Raw genomic sequence first — 22482 nt, forward strand, 5'->3', positions numbered from 1 at the left:
ATTTGTGAATAAATGACATTCAAAAAGTGTTTTTTTTCATAATTAGGATACCACATTTACATATTATATATTAGATGCATAGGTCACACATGACAATACTACAAACAAAATTCATAATTCTTGTTTATTTTGGTATTTTAAAAAAAAAGGCCTGTCCAGTGGTGTGGTGTCAAATAACGATCACTTATGGTGAGAAACATGACCAAAATCTAATAAGTAAACCACAGCAATAGTTTCTCTGTTTGCTTTCACTGTAAGACTTACAGTAGGCCTAACGCACAGATCAAATACTGTCGTCCTAAACTTGTTCACTCAAAACATAACTACATATATAATTATGTGTGTATTTGACCAGTCAAGGGCAATAAGTCTAGAAATAGAAGACAATGATTTCGGTCAGAGAGCGCTGACAGGTGGCAAACAAATGCACAGAATTCGCAGCCAGCCTGACATCGGTCCGTCTGTCCGAAGTTACTTTGTGGTATACAGTGCTTTCATGAACTTATGTACACTGCATATCATACTTTTTATTTGGTAATTCATAGGGATGCACGATATTGGATTTTTGCCGATATCCGATATGCCGATATTTTTCAGCTAATTTTGGCCGATGCCGATATATGTTTATTTTTTCCCTTTGTTTGGAAACAACATCATTTTGAGCAAAAACTATTTTTTTTCATTCTGGTTTCAGATTTCTGAGGTATCCTTACTAAAAGGATTCTTGTTGAAGATAAATAAATGTTAATAAAGTTCTTTTTATGATAAGAGTATATTAAAAGCTCTGAAAATAACAATAATAAAGTCAGTAATTTTTCACCCCAGATGCAGCTGTAACCAAAATATTGTATTTTTGGATTTAACGTTTGTGCACATGAAGTGGGGGTGGCATGACATCCATTGATGCTGTCTTTTAATTCTACAATTATTGTAGAGCTCCTTGGATTATTTTTCATCATCCATTTCGTAAAATTTTATTACAGATTAATACACTGTATATAAAAGTATTTAAGTTACAAGTGTCATGCTTGTGATTTATGACATCATTAATGATTTGTTTATTCAGAACAAGAAGTAACTTCATTTATTTGTGTATTCTACTTTTCATTGTATTACTGTAACAACAGCGCCCCCACTACATGTATAAATATATAGCGGTCTAGCTGGAGGGCACTAGGACCTGGAGGAGCTTCTGCTGCTGTGGAGGCTGCCGCACGCGCTAGAGAGTGGGGAGACGCGATTGGGCTTGTTTTGGGCTAGTTTTGTTGTGAAAACGTGGCAAATCTGCTGCTGACGGTCACGTCCTTCTGTACGTGCATTCAGAAATTCAAGGCAGACTTTAAAAACAGTCAATATAAATCACTGTACATGCAATGTATTTTCTTGTTTTCACTTGAAGAATGACTGCAGTGCTGACATGGTCTCATCGCTGTAGCACTCCTTGCACACGTGAGTTATTGCAGGCGCATATCAACACGTTATCATATCGGCAAGGCATATCGGCATAATGTTTTCCTATCGGCCGATGCTGATTTTTATATTTTAAGCGTTTATCGGCCGATTCCGATGTCGTGCCGATAATATCGTGCATCCCTAGTAATTCACCCGGTCCTTGGCACTTATGCAAGACGACAGAAGAGAAAGATTCGCTTTTGCTTTCACATAGACCACATACTGTCTTTATCCTTATGAAAATAATGCATTACAGCTTTAACTAAATCAGGGATACTTCAATTAGATAATATTATTTATTTTTGTGATTAAAATAATTTTTTGTGATTATTTTGGAGTGAAATGAATTCTGCAAGATCGCAAAAAAATGTTGCGCTGTATCCAGTGATCGCAGAATCACGAAAAACTGGAGGACTATTATCTGAAGAATAAAATCTGTTTTATGTGTATGTGGTACAATCCGAAAGAGACTCCCGTCAATCACATGAAAGTTGATTGGCTGCAATAAAAGTGGCATATTGATTTAATGTTGGTCTCAATAAAACAAAACAAAAAAATGTTCTAAAGCATTTCAAAGCTCATTAGAGTTAGCATTACATGGATGAGGATAATTAAGACCAGTTTACATTTATTAAAGACCTACAACCCAATACCTTAGAGAATTTAAGACTTTATGAGGCCACGTGGAAACCTTGCATTACTTAGACCAAGGGTTGAGTTTGATCGTGCTTTCTGCTCAGGTAGCATCCTACCGTTAAATCTCTGAAGGGATGCAGCAATAATCCAAGAGGCAGACGAGCTTTATTCAACAGAGCTTGAGTCTGGGGAATGTTAGTGAGAGTACAGCGAAACGTGCTGGAAGAGACGGAGAATGAAAGAGAAACTGTTAAACAAAACACAAAGCTGTTTCACCGTTTGCACCTGTTGTGTGAAACCACAACCTCCTACAAACACGTCGTCTCTCTGCTCTTACTCAGGGCTGCAGTTGACCTTGCGGAGGTCGTTGCTCAGGTTGGGCTCAGGTGGAGGTGCCCGTTGGGGGGGGAGGATGTTCCTCTCCTGGAGAAGATTCACCGGTCTCAAGGTTTCCACATCCAGCTCAGGAACGCCGCTGAGGCCTCCTAAAGCTGACGACAGCTCGGAAAGAGATGGGAAAGGCTACGGAAACACAGACACAGCTGTCTTTGACAAACCACTTCCTGAATGAGACTGAAATACATCACGAACTAGTGCTATTGTCGGTACCTGTGAGTATGGCTGGTATCCTGGTGGTTTGTATCCTCCGTGCGAGGGGGAGGAGTCTGGTCTGGGGGCGGGGCTTTGCTGGTAAGCAGGATGCATGGTTGGGTAATTGTACCCGAAGGGTGGAGCTTGCTTGGCGGGCACACCGGCAGGAGGAGCAGCATGTTCTGAAGAGAAAGGTGAGATAAATGTGTATCAGTAAGTCATTCACGTGTAGATCTGGCATTAAAGAGTTAGCTCACCCAAAAATTCTGTCATTAATTACTTACCCTAATGTCGTTCGACACCCGTCAGACCTCCGTTCATCTTCACACACAGATGAAGATATTAGTGTTGAAATCCGATGGCTCAGAAAGGCCTTCATTGACACCAATGTCATTTCCTCTCTCAAGACCCATAAAGGCACTAAAGACGTCGATACAAAGCCCATCTCACTACAGCGGCTCTACAATCATGTAGTTTAGACGAGAATAGTTTTAGTGCGCAAAAAAACTATTAAATAACGACTTATATAGTGATGGGCTGATTTCAAAACAGTTTCGAACGGTTATGAATCAGTGAATCGATTCATGATTTGGATCGCATGTCGAACTGCTGAAATCACGTGACGTTGGCGATCCGAATCAATACATTATTTAGTCATTAGTCGTCATACATTAGTCGTTTTTTTCATACAAAAACTATTCTTATCACTTTATTAAATGATTGTAGAGCCGCTGTAGTGAGATGGGCTTTGTAACGACGTCTTTAGTGCCTTTATGGGTCTTGAGAGAGGAAATGACATTGGTGTCAATGAAGGCCTTTCTGAGCCATCGGATTTCAACACTAATATCTTCATCTGTGTGTGAAGATGAACGGAGGTCTGACGGGTGTCCAACGACATTAGGGTAAGTAATTAATGAGAGAATTTTAATTTTTGGGTGAACTAACCCTTTAAAGCCCTGTTTCCACCACAGGAACTTTACCCAGGAACTAGGAACTTTGGGTGGTACTTCGTGTGTTTAGACCGCAGGAACCAGGGTCTAAATGAAGTTCCGGGTAAATATTTCCCCCTCCAAACGGCCCTGCTCGCGAGGTAGTACTTTTTCAAAGTTCAGGAACTTTCGAGGGCGGGACTTGGGCGCTGAACATGCTGATTGGTTGAGCTCACGCAGCATTTTTAAGTTCAACAGGCATTTTTAAAAGTCTTTTGCGAGGTTCGTTCAATAAATATCAGTCTTGCTCTCTGTCTGATGGCGCGCGGTCGTCTCAGCCATCTCACGTTCAATGTCCGTAATAGCTGATAATAATATATTGTCATTTTAAATCTAGCTTTACAAGCTTTCTGAACATGCTGCATGCTGCTGAATCTGCATATTATTGCTCTTTTCTGTCGTTGTTAATTTCCTCTTTAGTAAACCTATACATAACCAGCAAAAGCAGCACAGCTTGAATCTCTTCCATACTCGTTATTAATTTTTTTTCACCATGTAAACGACCTGACCGATTACTTTTAAGTGTGTGTCCTTACATGACGTGACGGCGTCACGGCGCGCGCCGCGCTCATGTTGACAAGAGAGGAAAGTAAATTTTTCTGAGGGGTAAACTTTTTATTTCGTGAGTTATGAAGATAATGTTGGAGTAATGACACAACGTATATTGCCCCGGGCAGTTTTTACTTTAACTGCGCCTGACAGAAGATTTTTTTCTCTGGGATGATTATTACACTTTACAACAAATAGATATAAATAATACTGTATTAGTCCTGGTGGCCGTTAAGAGTTGCTATGGCCTCAGTTAACACACTCCAGCTGCTGGAGAAAACAGCGGCGACATTTTTGATGCGGCAGACAAACTGCATGTGACAAAATGATTGCGATTGAAAGTCATCACATGTAAACATCAGATCGGTTTAGATAACGTCTCATGTAAACAGTCCTTTCAATCGGTACACTTAAAAATGATTACATGTCCTTCACTGATTTGGAGGAGCAGTCGCGTGCAGTCCTACATCACCGGACTATAATTTGCCTAATCTTCTCGGAACTTTATCGCGGTCGAAACGCAGACAGCTGCAGGTCTGGGGGGGAGAAAAGTTCCTGTAAAAAAGTTCCTGGTACAAATTGTTCTGGGTAATTTTGGTGGAAACGGGGCTTAAGATGTCACAGTGAGCGCTGTGAGGACGTACCTGTGTAACTGCCACCTTCCAGAGACTCATAACTGTTGGGAACCGGAGATGCACTGCCTGTGGTTGTAGACGAGCTGTCTCCACCTGCAAGAGTTTACAAACACACACACACAAGAGGGTTTGTTGTTGCTCTCCTTTTTAGGACGTAGTAAATTACTCAAACTCAAGAATGCATACTTTTAAACTATTTCAACTAGTTTAAAACAGTGATTCAGCAACAAAATTTCACAGAGGCATTTGAGATGTCAGATAATCAAATATTATATATATACAGTATATAAAACATAATATACTGGAGCTAAGCTTGTTGTCAGTAGGATATTTTTAGAGAGAAAATAACTTTAATTCAGAAAGAATGCATTAAATTGATCAAACGTGTCAGAAAAGACATTTATAATGTTTCAAAAGATTTATATTTCAAATAAATGCCATTCTTTTGAACTTTCTATTAAAGGATTAGTCACTCCAAAATTAAAATTTCCTCATAATATATTGAAGGTCCAAATTAATGCAGTTTCAAAGGAAGAGCTTCAGAGGCTCTGCATGATCCCAGATGATCTAGGGTCTTATCTAGCCAAACCATCGGTCGTTTTCTAAAAAAAACCTTCAAATGTATATATTTTTTTACCTAATCTTGCGCTGCTCTGTGACGCTAAAGGATTGCGTAATCATGTCAGAAACGTCACGCTAGTATTAGGCAGAAGTACCGCCCTCGTGTTTAAAAAAACGCTTGTGCGAAGACTAATATAAAAATCCTTTAGCAAAAAAAAAAATTAACAACGATGTTGGACGATTTTGAAGTTGAAGACTGAGTGTTTTTTGGTAAAGGCCGTTTGTATTCCTCATCACACATTCGCTTGAGGCGATACTTCTGCCTACGTCTAGCATGTTTCCAACGTGATTGCGCAATCCCTGGCACGTCACAGAGAAGCGCACGATGAGCAATTTAGGTTAATTTATTTGGACCTTCAACTGTTGGTTGCCACTGAAGTCCATTATGTGGAGAAAAAACCTGGAATGTTTTCCTCTAAAAAACTTTTTTTCTTTTTGACTGAAGAGAGAAAGACATGCACATCTTGGATGAGATGTTAGAATGATTTCTGAAGGATCATGTGACACTTAGGACAATACAAAACAGTTGAAATGACAAAAAGTATAAAAAAGTATTAACCACACACACACACCTAAATATCATAATATTGATTTAAATGAATAAACAAGCATTGCGATTGAAGGATGTATTGTAACGTTCTTCTGCGGTGTGATGAACATCTCAATGCCGCTGTTACTGCCATTGCCAGAGGCTGTGCGGCGAGTTGTGCTGACAAAGTTTAAAGGAGTAGTTCACTTAAATGAAAATTAAAACTAAAATTCCCAGCCGAGGAATAAAGGTCTTATCTAGCTAAACCATCTGCCATTTAAAAAAAAGAAGAAAAAATAAAGAATAAATAATATACTTTGTAACCAAATATGTTTGTCTTGCGCAGCCCCACGCATTACGTCATCATGTTGGAAAGGCGGAAGTACCGAGGTAGGGCAAAAAAACTCCGCCTCATTAACTGCTCCACTTTCCAAGATGTCCGACATAATGGTTTTACAGTTTTTTTGTGAAGGTCGATTTTTCAAAATCCTTTGCGAATGGCTCTTTACAGACTGTACGAACATGATCGGCGCTTAAGCCATGTCACACTGTAAGATCTCAGTTGTCATTAATGTCAGAATGCACGATAGTTAAGGCGCGCTAAAAACGGACGTGCGCAAGAAAACTCGTCCGGAGTTTTACATCATCAATGAATGACGCGTTCGGTGACAGTGAGCTGCGTTACACGCGAGACTGAAATGCTGGCTACAAAGAAATCTCTAGCTCTCGTTTTGGTCATAGTTTATCTTGAAAAACCGAGATATTTGACGGTCGTCGTAGGAGAAGTCACACTGCAGGATTGTGTGCCAAATCTTCTGACACTGCCAAAATTTCATCTGAGGTAAATTTTTATCTCAGCGGTCATTAATCGGCTGCCGGTGAACATGTCAAACTAACGACCAAAGACGTCAGATTTTAGCCTAGGATCAGAGGAATCTTTTAGGATTTGCTAAATTTGTCTCAGACGGCCAAATCGTGGCCAAAATCGCACAGTGTGCACCCGGCTTTAGTCTTTGCATTTTCTCTTTGTAAACACTTGATTGGTACTTCTGTCTGGCATGACCTTTCCAACGTGATGAGGTAACACGCGGCGCATCGCAGTGCAAGACAAACATTTGTGGTTAAAATGTATATCTTTTTTTCCCATTTTTTTATTAAAGAAAATGGCCGATGGTTAGGTGAATTAGGATGATTAGATAAGACCCTTATTCCTGCGTGGATCAGGCAGAGCTCTTTGAAGCTGCATTTAAACTATAATTTCGACCTTCGACCCATTGGACCCATTAAAGTCTACTATATGGAGAAAAATACTGGAATGTTTTCCTCAAAAACTTTAATTTCGACTGAAAGACATGAACATTTTGGATGACGTAGGGGTGAGTAAATTGTCATCTCTTTAAGCAATATTGCCCAGCTCAGCTAATGGTCTTTGTGGATACTGATTGGCCAGTAAAGCAGTAATTATCTGTTAACTTGACCTCCTCAAACCCACATAACAAACTCAACTGCTCTAATCACGTGTATGCAAGCTAAAGCTACACGTCCAATGTGCTCTGATATTCAGTGATATCATACAACCAGGACTCTCAGAGAAGAAGAAGGAGTAATAAACCTCAGCACAGATTGACCTAACACTAATCCTCCATAACACAACTACTGAAACCAGACCAGAGACAGAGAGAGAGGGGCTGTGATTGGCTAAGCCCCGTTATCCTGCGCTTAATCCGTTACCTCACTGGATCAGCAGTTTGAACTCAAGAACGGATGGGAATAAAACATCCACCATAACTGCAGAATATAAGTGGATACATTAAATGTTATTTTAGGAGAGAGCAATGACCAGTCAAGAGCAGCAGAACTTCATTCTGAGCACCGCAAACCCTCCAATAACACAGCGAACCACCATACGAACCCGAGACTGCCTCTCGAGTGCAAGAAAGGAGGCGTTCACTCAGCGAGGATCATGAAACCTCTGGAGTGTGTGATGAATCAGTAGCAGGCTTGGACATGACACATCCAAACTCCCCGTGAGAAAACACAGCACCCCACACACACTTCATAATGTAGAGCTAAAAATAGAAACTGCCCATGACACACACACACACACTTCTGTATAAAGCAGGAGCAAACAGGGGTTATCAAGATTAGCAGTCCATTAGCTGCAGACTGAAATGGTGCGGGTTCTCGTTCAGAGAATCTGGGAAACTATCAGATTCAGTCAAGTCTTCACTGATTTCAGAGCCGAGTAGTTACAGACTGTTACTACAAAAATGCTTTTGAAGTCTCTTCTGATGACCAGGACTACATTCATTTGACCAAAATAAAGTAAAAACTAGGGCTGGGTAAAATAAATAAAAATTAATACTCAATTCTCATTTATACAAACCAATATAGATTCTTCAAGAATGTGGCGCTATGTAATGTTTCTTAATAAACATGAACAAGTATATTACAAAATACAGTACAACTATCTGTGTCATATCTACTGGAATCAGGGTTTCATCTGTGGGAAAACGTCAATAAAACAGCTGGTCAAGTAATGTCAAAATTTAAAAAAATACATAGCGAACATAAAATGCACTTTGTTAAATATTGATCATAATTTGATATGTTCTATATTTAATGCATGTTTGAATATATCCTTTATGTTTTTATGACAGCCACCATTTAAATGTTTATATTAAAACAAGGAAAGTAGAAATATTATTAGTGTGTAATAAAGTGTTTGTATGCAAATCAGTTCATTTTAACCTTCAATATTATAGCAACTGACTCCCATGTATAGTTTACAGCATTAGATGAGATTTTTTTTTCCTGGAGAAAATTAGCTATTTACCGTACCTGATATATATCTAAAGTAATCGATATTGAAATGACATTTTTGTCCATATCCAGCCTTAGTAAAAACTGTAATATAGTGAAATATCTGCACAATGTAAATCAGCTGTTATCAATGTGAATATATAGTAAAGTGTAATTTATTCCTGTGCTCAAAGCTGAATTTATCATCATTACTCCAGTCTTCAGTGTCACATGATCCTTCACTAATCACTCCCATATCTGATGATCAACACACATTTATGATTATCACCAATGTTGAAAACAGTTGTGCTGCTTCATATTTTTGTAGGTACACTACAAATGTCTGGAGTAAGTAACATATAAGAAATTAATACTTTGATTGGGTACACATTAAAATGATCAAAAGTGACAGTAGAGACATTTATAATGTTATAAACGATTTCTATTTCAAATATGAAATTCTGTTTATTTATCAAAAAATCCGGATTTTTTTTTAAATAGTGGTTTCCACACGCAGCAAAAACTGCTGACAACATTGATAATTATAAAAAAGAAGCATTATGAATAATGCTGAAAATTCAGCTTTCACAGGACAATAATATATTTTTACACACTGAAATATATTCAAATAGGAAAAAAAATTAACTGCAGTGATATTTCACAATAATACTGTTTTATTGTATTTTGGATCAAATAAATTAAACCTTGGTGAGCAGAAGAGACTTATTTTTCAAAAAACATAAAAAATGTATTATTCTAAACCTTTGACAGTTTTTGTTTTAAAATAGGAAATCATTTAATTCAGTGTTTGTAGGCCTTAAGAAGCTGACCCTAATTGGGGATAATAACAAATACATATATATATATATATATATATATATGGTATTTAAAATTGTTATATATATATATATATATATATATATATATATATATATATATATATATATATATATATATATATATACATATACAGTCTTGTTCAAAATAATAGCAGTACAATGTGACTAACCAGAATAATCAAGGTTTTTAGTATATTTTTTATTGCTACGTGGCAAACAAGTTACCAGTAGGTTCAGTAGATTGTCAGAAAACAAACAAGACCCAGCATTCATGATATGCACGCTCTTAAGGCTGTGCAATTGGGCAATTAGTTGAAAGGGGTGTGTTCAAAAAAATAGCAGTGTCTACCTTTGACTGTACAAACTCAAAACTATTTTGTACAAACATTTTTTTTTTCTGGGATTTAGCAATCCTGTGAATCACTAAACTAATATTTAGTTGTATGACCACAGTTTTTTAAAACTGCTTGACATCTGTGTGGCATGGAGTCAACCAACTTGTGGCACCTCTCAGCTGTTATTCCACTCCATGATTCTTTAACAACATTCCACAATTCATTCACATTTCTTGGTTTTGCTTCAGAAACAGCATTTTTGATATCACCCCACAAGTTCTCAATTGGATTAAGGTCTGGAGATTGGGCTGGCCACTCCATAACATTAATTTTGTTGGTTTGGAACCAAGACTTTGCCCGTTTACTAGTGTGTTTTGGGTCATTGTCTTGTTGAAACAACCGTTTCAAGGGCATGTCCTCTTCAGCATAGGGCAACATGACCTCTTCCAAGTATTTTAACATATGCAAACTGATCCATGATCCCTGGTATGCGATAAATAGGCCCAACACCATAGTAGGAGAAACATGCCCATATCATGATGCTTGCACCTCCATGCTTCACTGTCTTCACTGTGTACTGTGGCTTGAATTCAGAGTTTGGGGGTCGTCTCACAAACTGCCTGTGGCTCTTGGACCCAAAAAGAACAATTTGACTCTCATCAGTCCACAAAATGTTCCTCCATTTCTCTTTAGGCCAGTTGATGTGTTCTTTGGCAAATTGTAACCTCTTCTGCACATGCCTTTTTTTTAACAGAGGGACTTTGCGGGGGATTCTTGAAAATAGATTAGCTTCACACAGACGTCTTCTAACTGTCACAGTACTTACAGGTAACTCCAGACTGTCTTTGATCATCCTGGAGGTGATCATTGGCTGAGCCTTTGCCATTCTGGTTATTCTTCTATCCATTTTGATGGTTGTCTTCCGTTTTCTTCCACGTCTCTCTGGTTTTGCTCTCCATTTTAAGGCATTGGAGATCATTTTAGCTGAACAGCCTATCATTTTTTGCACCTCTTTATAGGTTTTCCCCTCTCTAATCAACTTTTTTATCAAAGTACGCTGTTCTTCTGAACAATGTCTTGAACGACCCATTTTTCTCAGCTTTCAAATGCATGTTCAACAAGTGTTGGCTTCATCCTTAAATAGGGGCCACCTGATTCACACCTGTTTCTTCACAAAATTGATGACCTCAGTGATTGAATGCCACACTGCTATTTTTTTGAACACACCCCTTTCAACTAATTGCCCAATTGCACAGCCTTAAGAGCGTGCATATCATGAATGCTGGGTCTTGTTTGTTTTCTGACAATCTACTGAACCTACTGGTAACTTGTTTGCCACGAAGCAATAAAAAATATACTAAAAACCTTGATTATTCTGGTTAGTCACATTGTACTGCTATTATTTTGAACAAGACTGTATATATATATTAAAAGAATAGCTAAAATAAAATGACAAATAAAAACATCTCTATCCCATTAAATAATATGCGACTATTGCAGGAAAAGAGCTGTGTGTGTGTGTGTGTGTGTGTGTGTGTGTGTGTGTGTGTGTGTGTGTGTGTGTGTGTGTGTGTGTGTGTGAAGAATGGCATGAGGAGTCGGGGGAAGTAGAGACAAATTTCTCGTCCTTCCTGAAACTGGTTCCGCAAGAAGTGTGTTTTTAAGATCAACATTTTGCCAATTTTAAGTGAAAAAAATGGCTGTTCTTCAGGTCTGTGGATGAGCAGAGAAAAAAAGAGCCAGAGGGACACAGGAGAGACATCAAGACCCCGAGGGACAAGACGCTGGCTTTGAGTGTTCATGTCAGTACATGATGTTTGAGCAGCGCTTTTCACACTTGAAATAGAGCTGGGTCATTGTGAACCCTGGGTGGATGAGTCCTTGCTTCACATTTCACACTGCTCATACTTTATCAGGGGTTAAGAATTAATCCTCGGTACTCATTTATACACTGCACATTCCTGAAAGCTGGTTTAATGTCCTTTTTTGCATATTGTGGTGCCAGACGACCTGCTCCACATATTATGTAATATATAATTATAATACATATAATGGACTTTTAGGACTGTAAAAGTTAAGATGAAAAAAAAAATCTTCCCTCCAACTAACGCATTTTCTATCATTGTTTGACATTTTCCCCTTGAACCGTGAAACAACTGTTAATGTACAGCACAAACATGCAGTGTTTCTGTGACTGTCCGAAGCATGGGAATATGAGGAAAGCGATTGGCTGTCTGTTGCCAAGCATCTGGCTGTGACATCCTAACATTGTATGGGTTCACAATGTACACGTTTGGCACCGCAATGCGGGTTAACAGAGGAAAAGCTCTGGAGCAGGGTCTCATAACCCAGGGTAAAAAGCAGAGATAAACTACAAGAGTGAAGCGAGTTAAAAAGCAGGGTTTAATACGACTAACTGGGGGTTAAGCACAGTCTGAAAAGGCCTTGTGTGTGCTTTACATAAAGGTGTTTATATGTGCAAATAAAAAGGGCATATCAGCTAAACTAAATTTGACAATGTACTAGGGCTGAACGATATATCAGTATCGTATCTATATCTAGAAATGAACTTTTAAGATATTACTAGCAAAGCAACAGTATGGACTATATAGATTTCCCCTCTCCGCGCTCGCCCTGCATACACAACTCTGGCAGTCACAACAAACATCAGTTTTACGAGTGCCCTTGAATGCACCGCTAAAGCCAGCGTATACACACTTACCAGTGATGTGGGAACTATATAGTGAGAGAAGGGGCGGCGTTTCCATGGTGACGCATCATTGCTTGTCACGTGACACACCGCAGCAACAGCGCTGAATTAATGATGATCTGCTTTTGTCATTTTTCCTTTTTTATTCAGAATATTCACAAATGTGTTAGCTATGGCATGAAATATCTGATAGTCCGATTGTCAAATACATGCATGTGGAAGTATATTGTTGTTTAAACACCTTTATAACGATCGCGTTAGTTGAGCTGTATGCGCGATGGCCGTCGCCGTGTTAGTTTGTGCCGCAGACGCAGTTCAGAGAATTGGATCTGGTGGATTTACAACCTCTGTTAACAATACGCGAATTCATCGACTTCTCCCGAAATACTTAAAAATAAGTGGCTGGTGAACTGGGAATAGAATAGAGTAAACATTTGAAGTTACTTACACAATGTGTATCTGACATGAATAAAAAGTGTCTAAATGTATTGTTTTTTTAGTACTTATGTGACAAATGCTTGGTTTTCACCGAAGACGTAGTCATATCGTTTTGTATCGATATCCAGCTATCTGGCATGAAAATCGAGATATGAAATTTTGTCCATATCGTTCAGCCCTACAATGTACAGTACAGTGAGATGAATAAACATCAGCAATGACTTTTAACATCTATTAAAATATCGTATCATATTAATTCACCACTAGTAATCTCAACTAAATGAAAACAGTACTGTGTGTGTGTGTATGCCTGTTGCTTACTTTACAGGTATACTGGTAAAAAATACTAACTATTAACACCCAGCAATATTTTAAAACTTGTATGCATTCATGTACATAGAAAATGCAACTATATTGCAGAGCGCTAATCTGCTAAATGCAAACAAATAAGGCATCCAGATATTAAGATATTACAAACATTAATATCCATGAGTTTGTGTATTGTGAAAAATGTACTATATATATATATATGTATGTATGTATGAATGTATATACACATTCATATATTTTCCAGATCATTCCTCCACTCTTCAGTGATCATGATCCTTCAGAAATCATTCTCATATTCTGATTCATTATGAGTGTTGGAAACAGTTCTACTGATGAATTAAAGGTTCAAAAAAGAACTGCATTTATTCAAAATAAAAACATTTTCAAATAATATAAATCTCCTTTACTCTCAATTTTTATCAATTCAACACATCCTTGCTGAATAAAAATATTGATTTATCAAAAAAAGAAAAAGAAAAAAAAATGACTGACCCCAAATTAGCGACCATTATTGTATATTGTTGTTACAAAAGATTTCCATTTTTAAAACATTTGCTTCTTTTTTTTTTTTTTTTTACTTTTTATTCATCAAAGTATTATAAAAAAGTATCACAGGTTATGAAAAAATATTAAGCAGCAGAATTGTTTCCAACTTTGAAAATTAATCCTCATATGAGAATGATTTCTGAAGGATCATGGTCACTGAAGACTGGAGGGATGATACTGAAAATTCAGCTTTGATCACAGAAATAAATGATAATTTAAGTATAATAAATTGAAAAACCAATTAATATATCACAAAATATTTTTTTTCTGTATTTTTGATCAAATAAATGCAGGCTTGATAAGCAGAAGAAACTTCTTTCAAAAACAATACAAACAGTAATGTGTCCAAACTTTTGGCCTGTACTGTATATACACACACACATATATCAGGGCTCAACATTAACCTTTTATTCCCCTGCATGTAACGATTTATAGTTTAATATTTTACTTTCTTATTTACCCGTTTATTTCACTTTATTATCGCTGATATTTATTTTATTTATTTCAATGTTAGCAGGCTGTGTTTAATATCGAGCAAACATGCACGTTTGTTAACAGATGTTTGAGCCTCATTTTTTTAATCTCACATATATATTTTTAAAATGTGAATTGTTTTATTTAAAAGCAGACATTCAAGCTTTCTTTAAACATATGTTTCCTGTTTGTGTGATAAGTAGGCTATAGGGCAGTGTTTTAGTTCATTTTCATCCCCCACCCCGAACCCCACAAACACCGTGCCACCGCCAGTGGTTGATCAATAAAAAAACTGCCACGGTCATAGCCTTAATATATATATACACACACACATATATATACACATTATACTTGAAACTGCTGATATTTTGGTTGTTTTTCTATAAAGAGGGAATTAGAAGCAAATACTACAGTACACTAGCAGTGAAGGTAATTGGAAAAGCAAGACATACACGCAAGAATACTGTATGAACACGTGTTTATGGGAATTGTAGACTTCAACTGAATGACTAACTCGCTAAATCTAAGAATCAGATGCATAAATCTGGAGGAGCAGAGCATGTGCATGTTAATCATTTTCAAAAGGGGAGGAAGATGTCGGAATGGAAAAAGCGAAATCTGAGATGGAGGGATAAGGGACAGCTAAGTGATAAAGAGAGGTGAGTGGAAGAATGAAAAAGCGAAAGCAGACCTGCTTCCTCATCCTCCTCATCCTCTTCCTCATGGTCAGAACTGGATGAGGAGTGATCGCCCGCGGCCGGGCTAACGGCGTTATTCACCCCACGGTCACCGTACAGCAGCCCTGAAATACAGCAACCATCAGAGACAACAGACGGGTTGAGTTCAGAACGAGAGGACGAGAACTGAGCTGGAGTTCTGCGGATCTCCTACCCAAATCCCACACCAAGACCAAACTAACACGAGCACATGATGTGATGCAAAGGAAGAGATGAACGAGTAAGAAGAGCATATAGAATGATATGATGAACTCTCAGTCGACACACAAGAAACAAAACATCTTTAGCTAAAGACTCTTCAGAAGAGACACAACCTGTCAGGAAGAACACCAACATTCATAATGAGAACTACTCGATAAAGAGATAATGACACTGTACAGTGCAATGCAGGTTTTCGCCAGGATGATAAATAATATTCTTATAATATGAGGGCAAGATGTAGGGCTGCACGAAATTACTAAAAGGGCTTAGTGCGATTATCAATTATGTGGTTTTATTAAATATTAGTGTTGTAATAGTACACGTATTTGTACCGGACCATTTTGGTACAGGTCTTCTAGAAGGTACATCTAAAGGTGTGTTGAAGATACATTACAACTTACTGAAACATATCACATGTGGTGTAATCGCTCAATCGGTGTTTCAACCGCGGCAAGATAATAAAACTTGAGAACTATGTCACGTAGCATTACATTCAACTCAGAAGTCCTTCAGTGTCCACAGCGGTTAGTTCACTAGAGAAATCAACTCTTTCACTAAATAGATGCACTATATTAACCAATATATTCATTATATTCTACTTAAGATGTTAGTGATGTCTTAATTATTGTAGTACCGGTAATGTGCCAGTAAGGGCTCCTAGTTTACAACATCAGCAGAGATGGTTTTTTATCTTTAAAGCAACACTAAGTAACTTTTTGGTGCTTTTATAAAGAACGAGTTCATTTTCCAAACCGTGTAATCATCTTATCCTGAATCACTACAACACACTTATAATAATAAGAGTTTATATTCTGACTATTTTAGTCCAGTTTTGGTCGCACCGCTGTCAGTGAATTATATTATTTTCGTATTTATAAGAATTATATTATTATTATTTTACATTGATTACATTATTAAATGTTCATATTTGTATTTAGTAATAATTATAATAAATAATAATTATTTTATAGTCATATTAATCAGGGCCATCATGCAGTTTGTGAGGGGGCACCAATTTAGGAGGTACCCGAACCCTTAATTTTGAGGAGGTACCCTAACCCTTATTCTTGAGGAGGTACCCTAACCCTTAATTTTGAGGAGGTAGCCTAACCCTTAATTTTGAGGAGGTACCCTAACCCTTATTCTTGAGGAGGTACCCTAACCCTTATTTTTGAGGGGGTACCAAACCCTTTTTCTTGAGCAGGTACCCTAACCCTTATTCTTGAGGGGGTACCCTAACCCTTATTCTTGAAAAGGTACCCTAACCCTTATTCTTGAGGAGGTACCCTAACCCTTATTCATGAGGAGGTACCCTAACCCTTATTCTTGAGGAGGTACCCCAACCCTTATTCTTGAGGAGGTACCCCAACCCTTATTCTTGAGGCGGTACCCTAACCCTTATTCTTGAGGCGGTACCCCAACCCTTATTCTTGAGGAGGTACCCTAACCCTTATTCTTGAGGCGGTACCCTAACCCTTATTCTTGAGGCGGTACCCTAACCCTTATTCTTGAGGAGGTACCCTAACCCTTATTCTTGAGGAGGTACCCTAACCCTTATTCTTGAGGCGGTACCCTAACCCTTATTCTTGAGGCTGTACCCTAACCCTTATTCTTGAGGCTGTACCCTAACCCTTATTCTTGAGGCGGTACCCTAACCCTTATTCTTGAGGAGGTACCCTAACCCTTATTCTTGAGGAGGTACCCTAACCCTTATTCTTGAGGCGGTACCCTAACCCTTATTCTTGAGGAGGTACCCTAACCCTTATTCTTGAGGCGGTACCCTAACCCTTATTCTTGAGGCGGTACCCTAACCCTTATTCTTGAGGAGGTACCCTAACCCTTATTCTTGAGGAGGTACCCTAACCCTTATTCTTGAGGCGGTACCCTAACCCTTATTCTTGAGGAGGTACCCTAACCCTTATTCTTGAGGCGGTACCCTAACCCTTATTCTTGAGGCAGTACCCTAACCCTTATTCTTGAGGAGGTACCCTAACCCTTATTCTTGAGGAGGTACCCTAACCCTTATTCTTGAGGCGGTACCCTAACCCTTATTCTTGAGGCGGTACCCTAACCCTTATTCTTGAGGCGGTACCCTAACCCTTATTCTTGAGGAGGTACCCTAACCCTTATTCTTGAGGAGGTACCCTAACCCTTATTCTTGAGGCGGTACCCTAACCCTTATTCTTGAGGAGGTACCCTAACCCTTATTCTTGAGGCGGTACCCTAACCCTTATTCTTGAGGAGGTACCCTTACCCTTATTCTTGAGGAGGTACCCTAACCCTTATTCTTGAGGCGGTACCCTAACCCTTATTCTTGAGGCGGTACCCTAACCCTTATTCTTGAGGAGGTACCCTAACCCTTATTCTTGAGGCGATACCCTAACCCTTATTCTTGAGGAGGTACCCTAACCCTTATTCTTGAGGCGGTACCCTAACCCTTATTCTTGAGGCGGTACCCTAACCCTTATTCTTGAGGAGGTACCCTAACCCTTATTCTTGAGGTACCCTAACCCTTATTCTTGAGGAGGTACCCTAACCCTTATTCTTGAGGTACCCTAACCCTTATTCTTGAGGAGGTACCCTAACCCTTATTCTTGAGGAGGTACCCTAACCCTTATTCATGAGGAGGTACCCTAACCCTTATTCTTGAGGCGGTACCCTAACCCTTATTCTTGAGGCGGTACCCTAACCCTTATTCTTGAGGAGGTACCCTAACCCTTATTTTGAGGAGGTACCCTAACCCTTATTCTTGAGGAGGTACCCTAACCCTTATTCTTGAGGAGGTACCCTAACCCTCATTCTTGAGGAGGTACCCTAACCCTTATGTTTGAGGAGGTACCCTAACCCTTATGTTTGAGGAGGTACCCTAACCCTCATTCTTGAGGAGGTACCCTAACCCTCATTCTTGAGGAGGTACCCTAACCCTTATGTTTGAGGAGGTACCCTAACCCTTATGTTTGAGGAGGTACCCTAACCCTTATGTTTGAGGAGGTACCCTAACCCTTATTTTTGAGGAGGTACCCTAACCCTTATTTTGAGGAGGTACCCTAACCCTTATTTTGAGGAGGTACCCTAATCCTTATTTTTGAGGAGGTACCCTAACCCTTATTTTGAGGAGGTACCCTAACCCTTAATTTTGAGGAGGTACCCTAACCCTTATTTTTGAGGAGGTAACCTAACCCTTATTTTTGAGGAGGTACCCTAACCCTTAATTTTGAGGAGGTACCCTAACCCTTATTTTTGAGGAGGTAACCTAACCCTTATTTTTGAGGATTTACCCTAACCCTTATTTTGAGGAGGTACCCTAACCCTTATTCTTGAGGAGGTACCCTAACCCTTATTTTTGAGGTGGTACCCTAACCCTTATTTTTGGGCGGCTTACTCCTGGGACACTTACTCACCAAAATAATTTTTCACTAAGATAAAAAAAAGCTTTGAATGCATTCTGGCTGTTCATTTGCATGGCAACAGTGTTTGGTGGCTTAAGAACGCACATTTTGAAATAGGACTCAAACGTTTTTAAGCGATACCGTTATCATTTTCATCTGAACTTCAAAAAAGGAAAATCTGTGAGAACGGAGATCATAAACATTACGTGTTTAGTCTATAGACAGGCGCTTTTGAATTTCTTTTACAAATTGTGTCATGCATAATAATAAAAATATCTATTATTAAAATAAAACTACTCTAGCTTACATTGTAATGTCATCATATCCGATTATTCTTTTGAATTATGGCAGTGAGAACATGCATTATTAACACATTTACTGTCACTATTCCAGAATGTTAGGAATATTAGGACAAGAAGTCCTGCATCGATTGTCTTCCAAGTAATTTTAATCTTATAGATGCAAAATAATTTAAAGCATATAGTTAAGCTTTGACAAAGCAAGGCAAACTGCGTAGAGATAGGGCTAACCAGAGATAGGGCTGGGTGATATGGCAAAACAATGTAATCTTGAGTGCATCATGATTTTTTTTATTTTTATGTTTAACTAGTTAACTTAAAATCGTAACAACAATATGATTCTCTTTATTAACCATCTGGGTATAAATGTTCTATTCCAAGTCCACACATCTGAAGTGATCATCATGGTGTAAATGTAAAACAAATAACTTTTTATTTAATATATATATCTTTGCAAAAAAGTATGCATGAAATATGAAGGCAAATATTGTACAAATTGATCTTCAACATGTCCTATATACACAGAAATAATATAATTAAAGACATTTTTTAAATATTTCTTAGTCAGAAAGTGATAGCAATAAAGAACAGCAGTAATGGTTATTGGCTCTTACAGGCTCTTATTAACTGCAAATGCTTCGTAAAAACAGAAAATAACAGCATCTTTCAGCCTGTCACTGCCATGCAAACACAAATATCAATCATACAGTAGTGGTTCTTTACAGGTTTTTCCACCGAGCTGTTGTTTTTATGTTTGGTGAATGTGTTTGCACACGTCTGTTGTCGCGCGTCTTTAGCAATGAAACCCATGAAACGGCATTGTAAACACATGGAACTCAAGTTAGAAGGAAGTTCAGCTAGCATCTAAAATCTTTGCTTTTTTTCCCCCATCCTACTTCCCATTTAACTCAGTAATGCATTCTGTGCGAACAGCCGCTTGACGTGATGTGTTCAACTTTAACTGAGCGTGTTAATCAGGCGACCCATCATGTGGTCGGAAAATTTTCTCTTGTCATTTGTCAACATGCATGTTACGATTGCCAACATTTTTATTCAAAACTGCGAATTCTCGATTTAAAAATAATACAACTGTGGCAAAACATTAAATTCGAAATAATAAAAAAAAAACAACGCCCAGCCCTAACCAGAGGCTGTTCTGTAAAGTCCTGCAAAAATACCTTCCTCCATTACCTGCACTGAGCTCAGTTGAATGACAAAAAAGTCATTTTAAGAGTAGACTAAAAATATTGTTTTCATAAAATTTTGGACGGATTTCCCCAACGACCTGCATGCAAAAAAATTTATGTGTCTTCAAAGCGAAGAAATTTAACAACTTTGGGGCACTATTCATTTTGTACAACATTTTAAGATTAAAATCAACTTTATTTTTACCTACGCAATGTGTAAAATATGATATCAATAAAACACGTTGTCAAACTGGCTATTTGAAACTATTATTGCCGCTTCCATAGACATAAGTGTATAGTTGTATATACAAGTATATACAAACAATTAATGTTTTTTGCTAGTCTGTATTTAAATGTCAGACAGACACATAAAATAAACATTATATGGTTGAAAACACTGAATAGTTGTGATCTATGACGAGCGGTTCCCCTGAGCGCGTGTCTCTGGCTCAGCCGAAGGGCGAATGCAGACTTTAATTTAGCAGTGATGCACTGAATGCTCTGATCACACCGGTGTGATCATACGCTTCAACACTTAATCATCAAATGAAAATGTAATTGTTTGTTGTTCTCTGGAAGCTGCCTTTAAATCCAATTGCCTCAAATCTGAGGGGGCACGTTTCCACCTAGGTTTGAATGGACACCTCTGATAATGATAATATATTATAAAAATGTAAACCAAATTGTGCTAAAAACCTGAAGCTTTTTAAAAACAGATTTTAAATTGCAATTTTTATCAGAAAAATCACAATTATATTTATTTCCCCAAATCGTGCAGCCCTAGCAAGATGTGGATTTAAAAAAATATATATATATATATAAAAATGCTGAAAATAACAGAAAGCTTCAGTGATTATCAATATAAATGCAGCTCTAATTAAAACAACAACATACATAAAAGACACACAAATGCTGTTAAAATACAGCCTACTGAAAAAAATTTAAACAGCTAACTGTCAAATCAAATGCAAGGTTATTTTCAAGGTTGTTCGTACCTGGAGGGTGTCGAGGTGACGAATGCACAGAGGTGCCCGGGGTTCCTGAGGGCGGTCTCTCTTTATCAGGGCCCTCTTTGATAGGAGTAGCCCCGCCGTATTGATGGCTCATGGGATTGTGGAGATTTTGGTTGTAGTGTTGTTGAACTTTAAATACATTGGATAAAACAATCAATACAATTGATATGAACATTTTACTCCATTCTGTTGCATGAAAATTAGGGCTGTCAACAAATATTCTAAATTCAAATATATATTCGAACTGTTCGAAGGTGAAAATTAATATTAAAAAAAAAAACAAGTGGAAACAAGTGGAAACAAACGCCTGTGGTAGTAGGCGCGGCTGTCTGCTTTGCTAGCGCGCCTGAGGGTCACAGGAGTCACTGCTGAAAGTTGACGCGTCGTGCAGTGAAGATGGGAGAAAGTACAGAGCCCAACTCGACCGCAGCAGAGAAAGCGATTTTAACCCTCCAAAATCTAAAAAGCCATGTCTGGAAGTACTTTGGATTTTGGTCGGTAGGAGGTAAAATTGTTGAGCCGCGAGATAAAGTTGTATGCCAGCTATGTAAGATACAGTTAGCATACCATGCCTCATTTTATTTAACATTAAACAGAAACATTACTAAAGTGTCGGCTACTGTACTGACTGAAGAGATATTGCATTAATAAAGGACAAATGCACTGCTTCCACTGGTGTGATTATTTACCGTTCCATGTCAAGGAAAAGTTCCATGTTTAGCACAGCACAGCTCGCTCGGAGCGTTCAATATGCTGAAAAACTTTTAAAATTAATATTAATAATACTTGTTTCAATCACTGAATGAAGCCTGTTAGATTTGGGACGAGTCGCGACCTTAAATTGCTTGCACAAAACTTTCAGCACTCAAAGTTCATTTCAACAGTTATGTGCAGCGTGAGGATTACTCCTTTTCCACCTTGGCAGTGCTGGAGCTGTTTCAGAGCCAGAGCCTAGTTTCAAATCGGTTCTTTGTCTTTCTACACCCAAAGCACCAGCTCCAAAGTAGCACCAAAACATTGTTGGGCTAGAAGAAAGAACCGCCATTTTTTAAATAGCAGCTAATCAAGCTAACAGCTGCTCGATTGTAATCTCCCTCTATATAAATCATGGAGAGCTGCACAAATGCGTTGGATTCGCGGCGTTTTGCTGCCGATGTAGGATCATAAAGCCATGAGCCAT

General features: G+C 38.2%; 1 protein-coding gene across 2 annotated transcripts in view; it reads right to left on the reverse strand.

Moving 5' to 3' along the window:
- The window catches only part of sec24b (SEC24 homolog B, COPII coat complex component), a 46769-nt gene that overhangs the window by 21156 nt on the left and 3131 nt on the right, over positions 1–22482 (reverse strand). The window contains exons 3-8 of one of the 2 annotated variants that reach the window (XM_067458075.1): positions 21285–21431; positions 15168–15278; positions 4862–4945; positions 2698–2861; positions 2426–2610; positions 2205–2307 (exon numbers count right to left, since the gene is read on the reverse strand). In XM_067458075.1, the coding sequence (XP_067314176.1) occupies positions 2205–2307; positions 2426–2610; positions 2698–2861; positions 4862–4945; positions 15168–15278; positions 21285–21431 (794 nt within the window). The remainder of the gene's footprint in view (positions 1–2204; positions 2308–2425; positions 2611–2697; positions 2862–4861; positions 4946–15167; positions 15279–21284; positions 21432–22482) is intronic. The other variant, XM_067458076.1, reaches the window with a different exon arrangement.

The sequence above is a fragment of the Pseudorasbora parva genome, chromosome 11 (assembly GCF_024679245.1).
Source record: "Pseudorasbora parva isolate DD20220531a chromosome 11, ASM2467924v1, whole genome shotgun sequence".
In the NCBI taxonomy this organism is placed as follows: domain Eukaryota; kingdom Metazoa; phylum Chordata; class Actinopteri; order Cypriniformes; family Gobionidae; genus Pseudorasbora; species Pseudorasbora parva.